The following is a 20,569-nucleotide window of genomic DNA, read 5'->3' as shown; positions in this document are numbered from 1 at the left end:
AGTCTCATTTCTTTAGGAGAGATTCAAATGAAGGTTTCAGAGTCTATAGAAAATTTTACCATGAAAACTAAAGCTGTACAGATTCATCTCATTCCTTTCATCTTGACACAAATAATAAATTACATATAGAACAATGTGTAAAAAAATAGAATTTAAAAGGCAGAGATTAAGAGATAGGAAAGCATTTAGTGACTGGAGAGACAGACAACATCTGAAAAGTTAAATCCTTTGAGATAACTCGGCTTTTCTGATCTTAATTACTTTAATAGTCCTTATAGTCTATTTTTTCACCTTTATTTCAAGTCAATTCCATATAAACCATAACTGCCTTTAAACTTCTTTATGCCCCTATCAAAGAAAAAGAACCAACATTTAGGGAAAGTTAACTTTTTTCCAGTATTCTTTAGTAACTCTTTACTAGTTTCTAAATTATCTGCTAGAATAGCTTCATTCTTTCAAATAGCTTCATTTTTAAGACAATATGTCAACAATAACTATTTTTAATAAGATAGATTAGTTCAGAAAAAATGCAGAGGATATTTTTTGGACTGGAACAACTGACTGAAAGTGCTGTGTCACCGTGGTTAGGGGCTGATGTGTATGTTCAGAAAAACTCATAAATTGCTCAGAAGAAAATACAGCACCACACTGTCTACTTGGATACCAACAATGCGTACATAGATCGAACTTTATTTTCCTTTGCATCATGTTTAAGGAGTACAAATATTAATCTATTTCAGTCTATATATTCATACAAAAAAGACATGACCCTCAACTCGAGGCATTTCTTTTTTGCTTTTTAACCAAAGAAATTTATGCAAAGCACTACCTTGAATTGTTTTTCCAGTCGTGTCTTTCCTCCTACTCCTGGTATGAGGATGCTATTAACATAGCTATGCAGTTGATTTGAAGATACTTCAGTCTCCTTTCCAAGAATGGCTTCCAACAAGGCATCATGGATGAAAATGTACTGCTCCTGAAACAGGTATAATATATGGTAGTCACTGAGGAAGAACTGTTAAGGGCTACTCACCTCAATCCCATTCATAAAATCTACCTTTAATGAGCCCTTCCTCTAACCGGGATCAATCAGTGAACTCCTTTAAGCATTTACATCTCTGTAGCTTACTCCCAATACTTACTGGCTTATCTATTAAAACTTATTTTAGTGTAGAGAATACTTAGTTCTGTATTTCATACCATACCCCAGTAAGTTCAATGAAGGGCTTTAGAACCTTTCTCTCACATATATTTCTCAGTCAAACATAATGTTTAACTCCTCATAGCACTGAACACGGCCCTAGCTACAACTGTATCTGCTACATAAGTGCTTGTGTGGGTGTTGAGAAATTCAAGTTTAAGATCCACACAGAAATTGAAAACTATAAGCAAAAGAATAGTATCATGGCCAGGGTATCTTCTAATACAAACCTGTGAATTCCTTTGAGCCCTAAGATAATGCATCTGTCTCCTGAATATCATTCAACTTTCTGTTAAAGGGTGTGCTAGAATCTCCTGAGAGCACTGGCAGCTACTCCTTACCTCAGTCTGGACGAGGTAGTTACGCTGTGTCCTGATATGCTTCAGGAATCCCAGGACATTAACTGTGCTTTTGTCTTTTATCTGTTGCAGCATGCTGTCTATTACAATGTAGGTGCCTGTCCTGCCCACACCAGCGCTAGAAGAAACGAGAACACTCAACTAGTACCTTTAACTTTATCATGTCATGAACAGCGGGACTGGAAAAATTAGAATCTTAATCTCTCATGAACGTAGAATAACTCACTGATTACATAGGTTGCTTCTCTTGGATAGCATCCAAAAACTTTATTAGGGCCTTTCCCACCTCACAAGTCTTGGTGGGGAGCAAAGACTGCGTATATCATAGGAGCTACAGAAAAATGTTATAAACCTGCTTTCTCAGCCTCCCTTGCAGCTCAAGCAAAGGAAGTAACTCAGTGATGCAAGGGACTGTTAGTTGTCTCCTTGGCAGCAGCCATCTCTAAACTAGACCTGTATCTGCTGAGGCATTGTGTACGGTGTTTTTACTTGCTGTGTAGGCAAGCCCCTCGTTCTCCAGCTCTCCCAATGATTCTGGGAGTGCCCATTATCCTTTCGATAAACCCCATTTCTGCCCAACTGCCCCATTCTGCTCAGTATCAGAAAGTTCCTATTTAAAGGGGTGCTTTCCTTTAGTAATCCAGGCATAGAATAAGAATGTCACATCTGGAAAATTTGGCTTCTTATTCACATTTTTGTTATTTAAACAAAAATAGGAAGATCTAAGTTCTGTGGTAGTGACTAGCAAGCTTCTTTTGGCAGAATCCCCCAGCAGGACCCCATCTCACACAACTCTGTTGATACCTAAGCTCTCTGATAGACTTTTATCTCTATTTTAGTGATTCCTAAATAGGTTAGCAAAAAATGTCAAGTTCTCATGGAATTTTAAACAGAAGATGGTTCCAATTTCTGCAAAGGATCTTGCATAGTATAAGAACAGCCCAAAGAAGCGCTTAGAAAAGGCCGTGCAGCTATGCAACATAAATCACAGAATAAGCAACATCCATTTGCATACTGCAGTGAAAAAAAAAAAGCCAAGAATGCAATTACAAATGAAACACAAAAGCATTTTTAAACAACCAGTGAAAGTTGTTTAAAGTAGTTAAGGAGGGAAAACAGACTTTCTTAGTGCTTTATAAAAGGTATTTTAAGTCTACGGCCAAGCCACCTGATCCCACATGATCTTGGAAGCTAAGCAGGGTCGGGCCTGGTTAGTACTTGGATGGGAGGCCACCTAGGAAGACCAGGTGCTGTAGGCGTAAAAAATTTTAAAAATCAAGGATTATAAGCTGACAAGGTCCTTGCAATCTGTGAGGTCAACCAAGGGTTGCCTTGCCTAAAAAAAAATAAATAAATAAATAAATAATAAAGTATTTTATATAGCATGTATAAACTAAAATTCTGAAAAGAAAATCCTTTCATACATGCTATATTATTATTTAGAGGAATCCTACAGAAAAGCCATATACGAAACTCAAAATCTCTAGTGAGGAAAGCTCTAAACTTGTGTTTAAGGTCAGATTTTTACATGTTAGGAGCGAACAATGGAGATTTTATTAATAAGATGATGTTATAAAAATTAGAGATTCATCTGCTAAGAGAAGATTTTATTTTATCCTCAGAAGCAGCAGATGATTTCTTAATGCCATGGGAATATAGTTACTTTACATAACCCCAACAGGCCTTATAGGTCCCAGTTTTCAATGGAAGACTCAGTTTCTAAATCAAACAAATCAGCAGGGCCACAGTGGTCCAAGTCCACAAGGCCCACACTGTCTGCTCTGCCCACTTCAAATGCAGACTCTGGGAAGAAGAGAAAGACGCCAGCCCTACCTGCAGTGTACCAACACAGGGCCCATTTCCGGTGTCCGGGCTGCTGAGGACCTCCTTACGAAGGTCAGGACTGGGAGGGCGTACTCGGGGACTCCCATGTCAGGCCACTGCGTGTAGTGGTATTGGATCACCACCCTTTCATTCTGACGGCCCTTGGGATTCCCCTTCTGACCCTATGAGAAAGGTGAAAAACAGATGTCTTTAAGGTGAGTGTCGGCATTCTGGATAAAAATAATGTCAGCGCGTTAGGAAACAGGGCCTCTGATTGCATTCACCCAAATTACTGTTCCTGGGATAGGTTATCTCCTCTTTGTGGCCGTTTCATGCTGTACATGGAGACATTTCTAGCTAGACGGGAAGTATAGGACACTTCTTGGAAGATAGTTTAGGATTATACCAAGTGAGAATGTTTATATCAGTTTTTTTGGATTTGGAACCATCCAAAACACTTCGTAATTTGCCTACAAGACCTCCGTTGCCTGACTTTTTGCCCCAGCTCCAGAAGGCCTTAGTGCTTTGCTCTTATCTGACTGGGCTGTGACTCCCCTTTTCTTTCTCCACTGCGTAGGTTGGACCTTCCGGAGTGCTGGTTGCTGCTCTATACTCCAGCAAGTGTGGGGAAGATCCTAAGGGACTAATGATTCTCAATCTCTAGAGTCAAAGGCAAAAATTAATTTGTCACTTTCAAAAAAAAAAGTGGATTTTTCTGAGTGGATGAACTTTTTACATTTTAACTACTTTGGATTAAAAAATTTCCCCAAATAGATGACTTGCTATGACTTTTTTTTTTTTTTTGTCTGATGACTCAGAGTCATTGATAAATCAACTCTGAAGGTTATATGGTGTTTGGCCCTGAATTACAAAGCTCTGGATGGCTTTGATTTCTTAATTGTTAACTCTCATTTTCCAATTTCTTTCTCATTTTCAGTTATTTACTCTCTTGTCAGTGTGTGAAGCACGTAAAGTTTCTATTTGCCTTCCTTCTCTGACTTAAGTTGTTTCTAAAATAAGAGTGGGTAATGTTTAAATATCTGTAGAGTTTCCATAAGTAATGGGATTTTTAAGTATAAACTGGTTATTGCTTAGCTTGAGCCAGCTAGCAGTTCTATGATAAAGAACACAGATGATTACAATGCTACTGATTCTTATATACTTCCGCCATTATCAGAAAAAAAAAAACTATACTTAGAAAGGACGGTTAACTTTGGACCACAGATGGGCTTCAGAGTCACTGAAATTGTGTATTTGAGTAAATGTGAATTGTTCTGGGGCAAGGGGGGTACAGTTTTATCACATTCTCAAAGATGTCCAAGACTCAAAAATAAAAATTAAGATCCATTGTTACAAGCGACTGCCACCCCTAAGTAGAGTAACTACTTTACTTTTTCTTAATGAGCATCTATCTAGAGTCCACAGCACTGCTATAATGATCTATGAATCTGGATGGGACAGCAGTGTTTGAACAAGAGAAACTGAGGAAACTTGAAAGCAGCATTTTCACAAGGTGCGATTCTCAGGATGCTAACAGTTCTATAGAAAAGAGTTTTATTAAGTCACATAGGAAACACTAGGCAAAACAAAGTTAAATAGGTTTCTTAACTCTAGCACTCTGGTCACTGATTTTCATTGTACGTTTCTAAGTGGGGATATGTATTATGTAGCATTCATTTTCTATACTTGTTAAGTTGCAGAATCTGATTTTTGTAAGCATTTTTCATGCCTTGGAGCGTACTTCAGGAAACAATGCTTTCAAGTTCTCAGAAAATTGAATTAAAAAGCTAAATCAACAAACAGATGCTGCCATATTTGCTAGTTACCAGAACCTATTAGAATTAAAAAGCTAAATCGATAAACAGATACTGCCATATTTACTGGTTACCAAAACCTAAGAAGATAAGAAGACTTTTTTTTTAAATATCAAGCCTTCTTCATGAAGAGATTAAAGAACTCAATCAGGCCAGTTAAATTCTATTACATGCTTTGCCAATATCTTTCACACAATACATTGATGTCAATCAAGAGTTGTAAAAAAATGCTTTAAAATGCTTTTTTTTTTTTTTAAAACAAAGTTGCTTATGAGAATTGGCCTTGGTTGTGCAGAAATTTTCATACAAGCTTAAAAAGAGATGCCCTGGCAGCCCACCCAGTTCCCTTATTTAATACCTTTTTCACTTTTGTATTTCTGACTGAAAAACGACGCACAGTATAGCAGGCGTGAACTTTTGTGCTCTTCAGTGTGACAATAATGCTTCCATATTCCTCACTATTTTCTGTTGGCCAATACTGATCACATTTCCGCTGCAAAAAGAAAAAAAGCTGTAAATTCCAATGGCGATTTTTGCTATAACTGTACTGTTGATAATTTCAAATGACGGTGTTAAAACACAGGTAGTATCACCATGTAGTCGACAGAAACACATGAGCTGAACTGCTTACAGGTAGGCATAACCTCCGAAAAGATAATCTTCGGAAAAGTTTGGGCCAAGATCACTTGAGAAATGGGCCTAATACTCATGATCATCTTTCAACACATGATATACTTTAAAGAAGGCCTAGTAAAGAAACCTGTATGTTTGACTTACGAGCAATGTGGGTAGGACATGTTATAAAGAGAGTTTAAGTGAGGCTGGGCCTCATTCACAGTTGTAAGTAACTGTGAGAAACTTCATGTTACAGCTTGGGTCACCAAAGACAAAATTGAAACTCCACAGTCATAGTGATTCTGAGCAATAAACTGGGAACTTAGCCTTTATTCTTGCCTAAATTAGCATCATCTATTATCAGTTCATTATCTAATAAATTCTAAAATATTATCACGTTTGAAAAGGTTCTCTTGATGATGGTCACGGTGTTTAAACAGTCTATTTACTTTCCCCAGTCCGAACTATTATTAGTACTTTCCCAACTACACTATGTTTTTTCCGACTTCCCTGCTTCTTTCTATCCCCTACACATGCAATGCCCTTCCTTCTCTACTCAGCCTGTGTAACTCCTCTTAACTCATCATTCAAATCTCACCTCAAGAATTAGTTTCTTTACAAAATATCTGCCCTAGAAGATACATTCTTCCATTTTCAGCATTCCCCTAATACCCTGTTCATCTCCATCATCATATGTAATCCACTCTTGTAAGTGCATAGATCTCTTTTCCACCAGACCAAAGGCAGAGTAAGGATGGAGAGGACACTTCTCATTTCTGTAACTCTTTATACCCGGTCAAGTTCCTATCCTATAGCAGGTACTCCATACATATTTTTTAAGACTTCTTTTAAATTAAAATTATTGGAGTCACATTGGTTAATACCATAAATATTTTTGAACAAGGATACATAATTCAGATATTAAGCCAGTAAGTTCTTACTCTTCCTTTTTCCACAAGGTTTGTAATCATGATAATGATTCCAGTGTTTTGCTCCCAAATCATCCTCCAGAAATCTTCAAATGTAGACTTTAAAGGTCCCTGGGTGGCGATATAGGCTTTTGCTTTGTTGTAACCCTTCAAAGATGACACAACACAAAGATGAATGCAGTATCACAGACCAGTTAATAATTCAAGTGCCATCCATATTGAATAGGCTGTGTTTTTAGTGGAAGCTCTGTGTAGCATTAAAATACATTCAACAATTTCTGCAGCACTCTTCAATGATCAGAAACGGGTTTATAAAAACAATTTTGACTTACATCAACATAGTTTGCATTAATGTAGTCGCTGTGCTTAGAGTCTTTTCCTGGTAAAGGTCTTAACTTCACCCTACTGTGATCATCTACAGAAGATAAGAAAAAAAAGCAAAATCAAAATATATAATTAGAAAAAAAAAGTAGCAGCAGTCTGAAGCACAAAACAAGGAAAACAGGTAATGTGGCATCTCCCAGAGTGTCCCTGAGAAATCTTTTGGCAGAAGGACAACTAAAAACAAAAAGATACAGCATTCGAGCCCATCTCAAAAACATAGGGACACTTCTACCTCATGGTCTGATCTGTGAGTGCCCAAAAATCCAGACTGAGGACCCTGTTAGTTCATGTAAAACAACTGCAAGCTGTGACCCTCCAAATCTTCCTTGCGCTGTATTTTAAAACCAATTTTCAAGGCTTTTGATGACCCATGACCCCATCCTCTCTCCGTTCATACAAATATAAAAAAGTGATTGTCATATCAAGTCCACAACATCTATTTTCAAGAGATTCCATTCAGTTGGGCTCCCTGTCACCCCGACAGGACCTGAGTAATTGAAGGAACGAGAGCTGCTTCTAAGAGAAACGTCACTGTAGGAATCTGAAGTCAGTGATCAGATTTTAGGATCCACTTAACTTTAGCTATGAACAAAAGCGGGGTGATGCTATGTGCCTCTAGTTGCCCAACAGAGTGAGCTTATATTTTTAGGGTAACAAAAGAAGCTGAGGTCATAGTTTTATTTCTCCTATCTAGAAAAGGGCAAAAGCCAATTTACATTCTTCTTACAGACATGATCATAAAAGGCTAGTTCAAAAAGGAGTCCAGTGAGTGGATTTCCCTGGACATGACTGGCAATGGCAGACTGTATCAAGCACTTTGAAAGCCCTTTATGTTCTTGGAACTGCGAATTGCTTTTGTTCTGACAAACTCTCAGACAGCAGTTGATATGAACAGGGCTGCTTGATATAAATGGTCCCCAAATGAAAAATTTCTCCTAAGGCATCTAGATACAAACTGCTCTACCTCAGTAGCATTATATTGTATGCTGTTATTTCCCAGACTGACAAATAAAAACACATTCTTCAAGATGCAAAATTCATATTTTATTAATATGGTAATAGAATGGCTAAATAGATCAATATAGGAGGTGGCATGGTGGCACCCATGTATACCTTGAAAGTCATATTGGCTCTGCGAGAAAAGGCTTTTGTTACATTACTTTTCTGGCACATTCATGGACTAATTTTAATTGATTCATGACATTTCCATGCTACCCTTTGCTATATAAAGGCATTAATATAGCGGTAGACCAAGGTGACAAGTATGATATGCCCAGAATCTGACCAAGTGGCCAAGAGAACACCAAAACCCAACTCTCTGAACACACAAAAATAAAACATGTAATTTGAATTTGTGAAAGTAAAACCACAAATGAACTTGTGAAAGTATAACCACATCTAACCAGAGATGGTGGTTTTCTGGCAAAACACCATGACCCTTGGTCACATCACACAGAAGTTTCTTTGATTTCCTCTCTCTTCTTTGCCACATATGTTTAGCCAAGGCAGTGAAGTAACGAGAATTAAAGGTTGCTGTGGTGGAGAGAATGATGCATGTCACACATGTGTATATATCTCTGCCTGACTTATACCATCAGAAATGAGCTATATTGATGGACAAATTCTCACGATCTCAGCAAACTGACCCTTTACTGGACTGGCCAACAATTACTGCCAGAGTCGATTCGTTCAAAGACTTGGAGAGAAAAGAAAGTTTGACTCTTCTTCCTTGTTCTTTTACCCTCTCATTCTCTCAGGTAATGCAACAAATACTCTTATTCAAAAATGATGTGTGGTTTTTTAAAAACTTTATCTGAAAGAAGTAAAATTGTATTCATAGATGACATGATCTCGTTTTTAGAAATTCTAAGGAATCCACAAAAATGTAATTAGAATAAATGAGTTCAGCCAAGGTTGTAAGATACAGGATCAATATACAAAAAAAAAAAAAAAAAAAGATTATATTTCCATACATTAGCAATGAACAATCTGAACATAAAAGTAGATAATTTCACTTATAATAGCATTAAAAAGAATGAAATACTTAGAAATAAATTTAACAATATTGCAACACTTGTAAAATGCAGACTATAAAACACTGTTGAAAGAAATAAATGACCTAAATAAATGGAAAGACATTCCGTCCTCATGAATTAGAAGACTTAATATTGTTAAGATGGCAATGCTCCCCAAATTAATCTAGATTGAATGCAATCTGTATCAAAATTCCAGCTACATTTTTTACAGTAATAAACAAGTGGATCCTAAAATTCATATGGAAACACAAGGGACCCAGATTAGCCCAAAAAAAATCACGAAAAAGAAGAACAAAGAAGGAGGACTCATGGTTCCAATTTCAAAACGTATTACAAAGCCACAGTCAGTAATTAAGACAGTGTAGTACTGACATAAGGATAGACATTAATGGAGTAGAATCGAGAGTCTGAAAATAAACTCTTACAGTTATGGTCAGTTAATTTTCAATAAGGGTGCTAAGACAATTCAATTGGGAAAGAATAGTCTTTTCAACAAATGGTGCTGGGAGAACTGGATATCAACATGATAAGAATGAAGTTGACTCTACCTCATACCAAATACAAATTAACTCAAAATGGATCAAAGACTTACATGTAAAAACTAAGACCATAAAACTCTTTGACAAAAACACAGGTATAAATATTCATGACATTGGATTAGTCACTGGTTTCTTAGATATGACACCAAAAGCACTGGCAACAAAAGACAAAAATTGGATTTCACCAAAATTTAAATACTCTGTGCTTCAAATGACACCATCAAGAAAGTGAAAATAAAAGGTACGAAATGAGAGAAAACATTTGGAAACTACCTATCTGATAAGGGATTTGTACTCAGAATGTATAAAGAACTCTTACAACTAAAAAAAAGACAAGTAATCCAATTAAAAAATGGGCAAAGAATCTGAATAGTCCCCAAAGAAGATATACAAATGGTCAGTAAGTACATGAAAAGATGTTTAACATCACTAATCACTAAAGAAATGCAAATAAAAACCATAATGAGAAACTACTTCACAGCCATTAGGATGGCTCTTATCAAAAAAAAAGAAAAAAAGTAACAAATGTTGACAAGGATATGGAGACACTGGTACCCTCATATATTGCTGATGGGAATGTAGAATGGTGTAGCCACTTTGGAAAAAAGTTTGGCAGTTCTTCAAAATGTTAAACATAAACTTACCATATGACTAGCTATTCCATTTCTAAGTATAATCCAAAGAGAATTCAAAATATATGTCTACACAAAACCACGTATACAAAGGTTGATGGCAGCATTATTCATAATAATCAAAAAGTTGAAACAACTTAAATGTCCATCAAATGATAAATGAACAGACAAAATGTGCTATTATTCATACCATAGAGTATTATTAAGCCATAAAAAAGAATTAAGTACTGATACAAGCTACGACATGGATAAATCTTAGCATGGAAAACATCATGCTAAGTAGAAGAAGTCAGAAGAAAAAAGCCAAATTTTGCATGATTCTATTTATATAAAATGTCAGAATAGGCAAATACATAGAGACAGAACATAGATCAGTGGTTTCTAGGCACTGGGGAAAGGGAGGGGTTGGGAGTGACTACTAATGAGTAAAGGGGTTTCTTGTTGGGGTGCTGAGAATGTTCTAAAATTAGATAGTGGTGATGGTTGTACAATTGTGACTATATTAAAAACCACTGAAATTTGAATTTAAATTCAAATTTAAATTAACTTTAAATGGGTGAATTGCATACGGCATATGAATTATATCTCACCAACGTATTAAAAACTACAGTAGTGTTCAAATTTAAGTGGTCCAATTTAAATGCACTATTACATAAAATTCTATGTAATGTGTTCCTCATCACTGTGTATGTTAACCATAAACATCTGTGCCCGTGCCCTTACTACCAGAGAATATATTATCTGCCAGTGACCCAAGCCCCAATGTCCAAGAGAAGTGGCATTCTAGCCACAGAAGTAGCCTGTGTTCCAAGGATATTCCTTGAGGCTCTGTAAGAATACTTATTTGAGTTTTGAACCTCTAGGATGCTCTTGACCCTGGAAATATGCTGGATAGGACTAAGCGTGTGGGCCACAGGACTGGAAGCTCATCATTTAAGGTAGTACCCAACCTTTTTGGCACCAAGGATAGGTGCTACTATGAGAATCTAATGCCTGATGATCTGAGGTGGAGCTGAGGTGGTGATGCTAGCGCTGGGGAGCAGCTGCAATTAAAGATGAAACTTCGCTTGCTGGCCTGCCGCTCACCTCCGGCTGTGCGGCCCCGTTCCTAACAGGCCACTGACCGGTATCAGTCTGTGGCCCGGGGGGTTGGGAACCTCTGATTTAAGATATAGACCAATTACCTAGTCTTAGAAAAATGGCTTTGAAATTCAGCTTACTTGGTTCAAGTCTCAGAATTTCTATTTGTAGTAAAAAACTTGGCTGTCATTGGTTGAAAACAATGTCGAGATAGCCACATGACATTAAAATTTTGGTTCCCAGCACTGGCTATGGAATCACTTCATGTGAAAACAGTGAAGCTCAGAACACTTTCTTTCAATCATCTTATTATTAAGCTTAACGAAAGAAATCTGACAGCTGAATGAAAGACTAAGGGGGTGGAAAATGTCCCCACTTTTTCCTACACACTGTTGAAGATGGGTTAATGAGAGGTTAACTTCCAAGTGTTGTTCTTTCTTGCCATCCTGATTCTGATTCCTTGGCTTTCAGCTTATACCCAGCATGAAGATTTAATTTCCTCGCAGTTGAAGATAGTTTAAAAGCTTATTACTCACATGCTAAAATGTTGATGTATCTGTTTTTGTGCTTGTTATCTGGATGATTAGAATGTTCCGCAGTGATGTTCATATCAGCTGTACAGCGTTGGACTTCCTAGTGAAAACAGCAAGATTTCAAAGATTTTAGACATACTTTAGATGTTGAACAAGGTCGTAGAAAGTTAACGATTTACACTCAGCAGCCTAACATGTTTACTCACCCCCAAGCCACTGCCAGGGTTACCTCCCCAAACTCAACTCCAGAAATAATTACTACTGACATCTCATAACAAAGAATAAAGGATGTGAACAAGATAAAAAGATTTAATTCTTTACTAATTAATCAGTCACCTACTTTATTACAGATTTTGACCTAGGCGTGGGGATTACAAAATAGTATCTCTTTTTGAATATGTCACAGTCTGATGAGTGAGCTAAACATGCAAAAAGATAATGATAGTCAAGTGTGATTAACAGAAAAGAGGCCTGAAGAAACGACAATGGGAGCATAGGGGAAGGCTTTAGTCAGGAAGTAATTCGTGAGTCCTAGAGGATGAGTAAGAATTTTCTTCTCTGCCATGATTTGCTATATGGTTACAGATCATATAGCCTCGGTTTATAACTATCAGACGGCAAACTGACTATAAAGACTCAGTCTTGAAATGACACTAACATATAGTTAATCAATTGTCATATCTGGTTCAAATATATGTCTCTGATGAATTATTTTTGAACTAATTTTATTTAAATTACCCTTCTTTAGAAAACCAGCAGTGGAAGAAGCAACATTCTTTGGCTACCTTTTCTACGGATATAAATAAACATCATCCATTAGCCTAAAATAGGGTTGCTGAAAAGTCAAATTTTTCTACACTGTATGCTTCAAACCCAAAAAAGTACTAGAGCTAACCAAATAAGGGAAGTCATTAGCAGTGCACAGCTGCTTACAAAGAGCAGGAGCAAAGTGACACAAAATTATCAGGAGAAATGTTTTACACGTAGCAGATTTAACAGAGTTTAGGGCACGCAGACTTTTTTCCACAAAGGAGTTGCATAGCAATTATGGATGTTTTCCACAGCATTTATATTAAGCATAATGAAAACAAGGAACTGGTTGTCTTGTATATTCACAGTCAACTTTCCAGTAAGGAGTCTCTTTCTTCTCTTTGAGGAGGAACTCACTTTAATCAAAGAATTTAAGGTATAAAAACAAGGGGTGCTATCTAGGCAAAGAAACCGTATTCGTGGACTCCTGATTCTTGGATGCTATATATTGAATTTTTCATAATTGTGGCCCTTCTCAATTGTCTGTTTAAAAAAGAAAAAAGAAAAAGCCCCACAGGATTAACATACCTCTCTGAGGAAAAGGGCATTTCATGACAATTCTAACCCGATATTTTCTATTCTACAATAGTTTATAACCCATGGTTTGGCAAATGCTAGTTTAAAGAGGCCTAAGGCTGCCTTTGGCTCTTGTCTCTAAAACGAGGTAAAGTGTTGGGTATAATGTAACGAGGATGATGTCTTAACATGTACATGAATTAAGCAATGCCAGCCATATTCAGAATATGTGGGGGAATTGGTCTTTTAGAATTGCTTTCAAAGCCTGAGGTATACTCTTTTAAATAGTATCGGGGCAGAAAACCTTTGAAAATGTATCTGTATTCCAGAAGACAGTAATTCTATCTATACACAAATCCCTGAAATAAGCTGACCTCCTTTTGCTTCTGGGTTTTGAAGGTTATACTTTTGGCATGTACTTCTTCCGGGCTGAGTTGCTGTGATATCTTGTGCTGAGAGATTTTAGCTTTTAGTACTTTCATTTGAGAACTGCTTTGTTTATTGATGTTTTTTCCCCATTGTATAAATCTGACCACCCTAGCTATGGACCAAAGTCGAGCTTCTATTATGATATAATGCAATTGACCAAGACTGCTTGGGAGCAGCTGTCTGCACTGTTTAAAGCAGTCATTCAATATGGCCAATCAAAATCTTTATCTAAAACCCTTGGTCTGATCTGTTGCCTCTATTTCACTTTTCCAATTATGCGAATGACAGAATACATAGAATAGTCATAAATAATGCTAAATTTGATTTTACTAGAACCCAAGGGGTTTGCCTAAGGCCTTCTGATTTTGTCTTGTTGATAATGTCATCTGTAATTCCTTGCAGTACTGCTTGGCTCATTTAGATGCTGATATCATCTGATCCTAGAGTGGCTTTTCTCCATCAGAACTGGCATTCAAAGTTAATGTGATTTTAATAGGTGTTAAAACCTTTTGAAGTGACACTGGCCGATGGAGTATGTATAGTAAAGTTGCCTATTATTCAGCACTCTGACAAATAGTTTAAGATTTAAGCTGATTTGTATTTTACTGTCTATGTAACACAGCTCGAATTCTCAAAATGAATATTCTGAGTATTAACAGGCACAAAACCACAGAAGACAGCCAGTGAAAACAAGAGATTTAAAATGAAGTAAAACAAAAAATGAACAAAACCACTAAAGTTGATATACTCAGAATTCTTGGGAGATGAAATAGGCTAAATCATTTCCTTCTGTGGGAATGTGGAGACCTACTGTTCTACCATTCTGTGGCTCAATCTGAAAAAAGTAATTGAACAAAAACACATCTAGAAATCTTTCAGATTATTCAGCTTCACAAAGCAAGCTGAAAAGCAAATATTTTGGACTTGGTGACCAAATGTTAGACTGAGTATGTATAATATTCTTAGTGTCTGAGTTCAGACAGCCTATAATTGTGTTAAGGGTACTATTCTACAGAAGACTGATGAATTTAGGTCATGATTATAGCCCCGTGCGTGCAGCGTCGAACACAGCGCTGGCCCTCACCGGGTACTGGTTATCCTGCATCTTCGTGCCTCTAGTCTTCTCTGCTCAGGCTACAAACTGCTGCAACACTGATTTTCTTCAAATGCTGCTTTGACTTTATTCTTTTACTGAGAAACCTCTGGATAGATTCCAAATTCCTTAGCCAGGCTTTCAAGTTTCCAATCTATCTTTCACCAACTCCCTTCCAAACCCTAGACAGTTTTAACTCTACGCTCTTTTGAAAAGACCACATGATTTCCTGCTCTTTGCTTCATTGCCATTTACCTTGCTAAGAATGCCTGTGCTCTCCCCCTATCCAAATCCAGATGTCCTTATTAAAAGTCACTGCCCTTACAGCTCCAGAAAAACCAACCCTTCTTTTCGTGTACATCATAGTGCCTATCATCATGGAGCACAGGGGTATGTGGCCTGTTAGGAACTGGGCCACACAGCATGAGGTGAGTGGCAGGCCAGCAAGTGAAGCTTCATCTGTATTTGCAGCCGCTCCCCAGCTGAGCATCACCGCCTCAGCTCCACCTCAGATCATTAGGCATTAGATTCTCATAGGAGCACTGGTTCTTGGTGCCAAAAAGGTTGGAGATCGCTGCTATAGCAGGTCTATAATTTTTTCTACACAATCTGTGAAATCTGGTTCTTACTTTTTTCTTACTCTTCATAAGTACCTCAACTTAACCAACCATGATTTTCTTCATAATAAGGTTTTAAAAATGGTTTTCTTCAAGACATTTATGACCCAAATTGGCATTTTGTCACCGAGGCTCAGGAAACTTTACAGGGTTATTTTCTGCCATCTTGCAGGCGGCAATCTTCATGCAGTATTAGAACTCTGCATCTTATATAAAGTGATTGTGGCCACTGGTCCCTCAGCGCATGGGCTCAGGTGGACAAAGCTTTGTTCCCTTGATTTAAGATGAGCAACCAGCCCAAATTTAGCTCAGCTGGGGTTAATTGTAATAGAGATGATGTCCCAAAGGATCTCTTCAAGGGGCACTGGACCTCTGGCCTCATCTCTGCACTCAGCCTTTAAACTTGTGATGCTTCAGAGCCCTGCCTATTAATTCTGTTGACCCCCAGAGCCTTGGAGCTCCTTTTTGAAAGATTATGCTACCACTGAGCCTTTGGAAGCCTTCTGGATCATGACTGTGGAGGCCAGGGAAGACTGAGGTTGAAGTCGGCTCAGGTAGCCAAGGACCAGTCATCAAACACTATTCCTGAGACAAAGACTGACATTATTCCCAGTGACTGCAGAAGACGCTACAGGTATAACGTCACCAGCCTTTAACAGTCTCCAAAATTTATCTGACAAGAACAAAAGGCTTGCTTTCAGTATCACCTCTAGACAAAGACTCAAAATTACCAATGAATCATTTTTCTCCTCCTCTAGGCAGCAAAGTTCTGAAAATGACAGCTGTTCGCCATTTATTTAACTTCTTTCCATGATTTTTAAACAAGACGGGGTAAATTGAACTTCTGGTGAAACATCCAGTCAAAATTAATAGGAGCCCCTCTCCTCTACACTCCTCCAGAACTTTATATGTGTATTAGCACTTATTTTGCTTTGCTGTCTGTCTACTCTGGTTGTGTGTACTCTGACCCCCACCGCCACCAGACTGAACTTGGGGGCAGGGTCTTCAATTCATCCTTGTACTTTTTATATTATGTCCACAGAATAGCAGGTACTCATAACTGTTAGATGAGTTATTTTATTTCTTCTTAATGGCCAAATATCAATTGTTAAGTGGTATTTTCCTATTAAGTTCTTTGACTAACTTTAGGGCTCTATTCAGATGTTGTATAAGATTTTTAAAGGTCAGATTCTCAGCGATCTGGGAAGGCTCTAGACCAAAACGGTCATGTAATGGGCTTCTAGTGCTTAGTGGGGACTCCTTATTTTGCCTGCCCCCCCGCCCCAAGGCAAGTGTTGGTCCATCAGTGGCATGGTCAATTTTAGACAATCACCGGTAATCTTGGTTTTTCTCATTCTGACTTCAGCTCATTACAGGACAAAAAGTCCAGAGGGTGTCAAGGTTAAACATGTGGGCTCACTTCAGAAAGCCCTGTAAAATGGGGCCAATAAAATAGCACCCAACCTCATGAGGGTGGTACTGAGGAGCTAAGCAAAGGCCAGCCATCATCATTCCACATGAAAAGAGCTGGAAATCTGAGGTTGAGGTTACTACTCTTACCAGAATGAAGGCTTTGTTTTGTGGTTTTTTAAAAAAACACCAGATCTCTTTTCCTGACCTTCGTTTTATAGCCCATTACTATCTCTTGTTTGTTAAGTAGCCTTAGTACTTTCTTATATAGCCTGTTACCAGTTTTCCTTTTCAGCAGAGCCACTAAAAAAGGAATACTACCAGTTTTTAAATGCTTCATTCAAAATTTCCCTAAATTAGATAACAGTATATTAGGGACCCTTTATATCGTACCTCACCCCTGTTCCCCCTCCTTCATGTTGCTGTCTTACCATTCTTTCCAGAAGAAAGAATGTTCTGAATAGCTCTGATTTTAAACCTTTCAAACCAGGAGGTTGTGAAATGACAACAGTAACACAATGCCTCCTCCCTCCGCCCTGCCCTCCCCGCGCCCCTCCTATAACTACCAAGCTAATAATGCTTAAGCTATGAAGTTCAATACAGGCTACAAAGGCTTCTAGCTGCAGTATTTTTTAAGGCTAGAAATAGGGTGCAGATGCCCAGGATTTGTTAACAGGCATGATTTTGATGCAGCAAAGCCCATTTTAAGTCAGATCAAGTTTACAGAGGTGTAGCTGATTATTTTGAATAATTAAATGGTGTCAAAACCAGCTGTGATGAATAGCGCTGGGGTCTCGAATCATAAATAATTGAGAAACTGGAGTTGCATTTGATCATCCCGATCAAATTCTGTTCTCTAGAGGATAAATGTTTGTCCTGAATACCATCAACATTGTTAAATGCCTCAATCTTCTTGCTCAGTCATCCAGCCAACAGTCAATTGAACTAAATCACTTTAACACCACACACATTTGCTGTCCTCATGAATACAAAATGTTTGACTTTAAACCATGTTCTTTGTAGTTGAATAGGCACCTTTTTGGGTAAGCATCTAATAGCTGCATTAAATACTTGACATGTTTTTGTTTGTTCCATGAAACATATGACTTTGCAGAATAAATCAGAAGGTTCCTTCTCTCTACCACCTTTGCTTTGATTCTGCTCAAAAACAAAACAGAAACAAAAAAACTAAGAGAAAGACTTTATTTTAAACGAGTTGTCAGTATAATTGCCTTTATGATGCCCTTTGGGGACTCCAAATTTGCATAGAGACAAGGGCTTTCGGTCCTATTTTTACTTCTCATTCTCTATGCAAAATAATTGTGCCTCCCAGCTGTATGGCTCCTAGACAGTCTCAAAGCGCTTACCTTCCATTACTTCATTTGATCCTCATAAGCAATTTTGTAAAGAGGTGGGCAGGTTAGCATCATCATCATTTCCATTTTAAAGTAGAAATGAGAGAGAAAGGAACCGACTTAACCAGAAAGCTAGAAGACAGCTGAGCTGCCATGAAAACTTGGCCTCCTCGGCACAACTCTTGCTGCCAGAGATGTGCCTTAGTTAAGCGCCTCAGTGAAGAAAAGGGCAGTCTGTTTAATAGCTCCTCATTGACACCCTGTCACTGCTGAACTGGCACAGAACCCAGAGTTGGCAAGGGGGTGCAAGCTGCTCTCTACCTTGTTTCCTACACACCAGTTCTCAAAATCAGAAGGATGTGTTAACCCATGTCTTCTCTCCAAGGATTAATAATCACGGCAACAATAACAGTCAACCTTTGCATGGGCTTCATAGTTAACTCACTCTCAAAGATGTTAATCATTTACTTTTTCCAATAACTTTAGGATGTAGGTGACATTGGTGTTATTTCTGGATATGAAGAAACTAGTGATCAGAGACTGACTCAAGGATAACAAAACTCACTACTGGTGGAGCCAGCATCACGTTCCTCAGACTTCAAATCTGCTGTCTCCACTGCACCTTGTGGAAATGACGTGGAATTAGGAGCCCTATGTCTTACGGCTGTTGCCCAGTTAGAATTAAAATGAAGAGAACACCTGCGCTTGCCTTTTATTTTATCACTAGGCCTGTTCTTTTATAGAAGCGCATGTTCAGGACATGTGCAACCAACTCCCTTTCACTTAATTTTTATTGGGAAAAGAATGCCTGTTAAAATTATAAATGTAAGGAAAAATAAAAACAACCCCTGCTTTCCTCATTGTTACGCTTGGAGTGAATTCATTTCAGGTTTACGAAAATCCTGAAAAATAAGAGTTAGGTTTCTGGAAATTAATTTTATTTTGAAATGTACCTCAAAATCTTCAGAGAACCCACGCTGGTTATTGGAATAGAGCTCACCGACGTGCTTCACAAACTGTTTGGCAGGAATGGCTTCCATGTCATCTGTGGGAATAAAGTGGTGTTCGGAGTCACAGGGAATATGTCCACAAAACAAAGACACTGATACGGGATTACTGAAGACAAACATTTGACTTTTAGAAGGAGTGACATAATTGTATCACCTAAAATAGATGTCCTCAAGAAAATTATCAGAATTTATTTCATGTTAGGATCTCACTATGATTTTGAATGCCTATGAGCTAGGTTGAGTATGGTTTTTTAAAAAAGGTACATCATAAAGAAAATCACCTTTATTTTTTATATTCGAGGCAATTTACATAGTTAAATTACCACATCATACTCTGAACTAAAAGCCTGATCTTATCAAGGGTACTTATTTGTCAAGAAATTTTATCACGACCTAGGTGGTTTTTTTTTTTTTTTTATTTAATTGCTACTCAATTGGGTCCAGCTTGAAGCCAGAGCAATTAAGTTCTATTTCCAATCTTTGAAGTCTAAGCAATCTTTATACACAATTACAGATAGATGCCATTGTACAAGCTGGCTTTGGGTACAATGCCATCTATGTACAACCGTTCAAAATTTTAGTTCAAGACAGCTGTGTCTACATGATGCCAAATAATCAGTTTGGCTAAATTAACTGGATTTTTTTGGTGTTGACAGACTAGGTATAGATTCAGGAAGACTCCACATTCCAATTTATTGTAGTGTTGTCACTTCACAAGGACATTTTCAGTTCATGAGCCCAAAGTATGTTTTAAGCTGATTTATCCAGGTCTGATCTGATACTTGAGTACTGCTATAAAACTGCCACACCCCACTAACTGGAGCTCCCCAACCTCTTTCCTTCCTTCTTCCCTCGATCCTCCCCCACAAATATTTCCTTTTAAAAATACTCTGCTGAATTTGAGATAAACAACAGACATGACATTTACTTTATTCAGAGTGAAAGATCTTTGGCAAACGCACAAACATCTAAACTGCCACAGATGCTTTTCTTAGCAAAGGGTATGAAGATCTATCTGTATGTGTAAATGAGGTCCTACTTTGGCAAGAATGTTATAGATCCAGGCCTGACAATCTGATTTCTCTTCATCTGGTGACAGTTAACATTGACTATGTCATTCCTTCTCTACTTTCTTTCGAGAGAGCAAAGCTCTAGGGTGGCTTTTTGCATCTATTGACATTTTCAAACTTGAATCATTCTTAAGCAGAAAATAGCATCTCTTATAGTTTGTTTAAAGAAGGTGATTTATATGTTCATAATCCAAATTGTTTAGCATAGAAATGTTACTAATCAAATAGGTGGTGCTCTGTAAGCACAAATTCTTTCTGTGTGAACAATTAAAGACCTAATCATTTTAATAGGCCACCTTATGAAAAAAATTGC

At 37.7% G+C, this 20,569-nt stretch overlaps 1 protein-coding gene across 1 annotated transcript in view; it reads right to left on the bottom strand.

The window, feature by feature from the left end:
• PTPRG (protein tyrosine phosphatase, receptor type G) overlaps positions 1-20,569 on the bottom strand; it is a 650,284-nt gene that overhangs the window by 19,797 nt on the left and 609,918 nt on the right. The window contains exons 16-23 of the mRNA XM_023529707.1: positions 19,130-19,221; positions 11,950-12,046; positions 7,075-7,157; positions 6,755-6,889; positions 5,557-5,691; positions 3,394-3,566; positions 1,543-1,678; positions 830-976 (exon numbers count right to left, since the gene is read on the bottom strand). Coding sequence (XP_023385475.1) covers positions 830-976; positions 1,543-1,678; positions 3,394-3,566; positions 5,557-5,691; positions 6,755-6,889; positions 7,075-7,157; positions 11,950-12,046; positions 19,130-19,221 — 998 coding nt within the window. The remainder of the gene's footprint in view (positions 1-829; positions 977-1,542; positions 1,679-3,393; positions 3,567-5,556; positions 5,692-6,754; positions 6,890-7,074; positions 7,158-11,949; positions 12,047-19,129; positions 19,222-20,569) is intronic.

This window comes from Pteropus vampyrus, unplaced genomic scaffold (genome assembly GCF_000151845.1).
Source record: "Pteropus vampyrus isolate Shadow unplaced genomic scaffold, Pvam_2.0 Scaffold41, whole genome shotgun sequence".
Classification (NCBI taxonomy): domain Eukaryota; kingdom Metazoa; phylum Chordata; class Mammalia; order Chiroptera; family Pteropodidae; genus Pteropus; species Pteropus vampyrus.
This window is presented reverse-complemented; position numbering and strand designations above follow the sequence as displayed.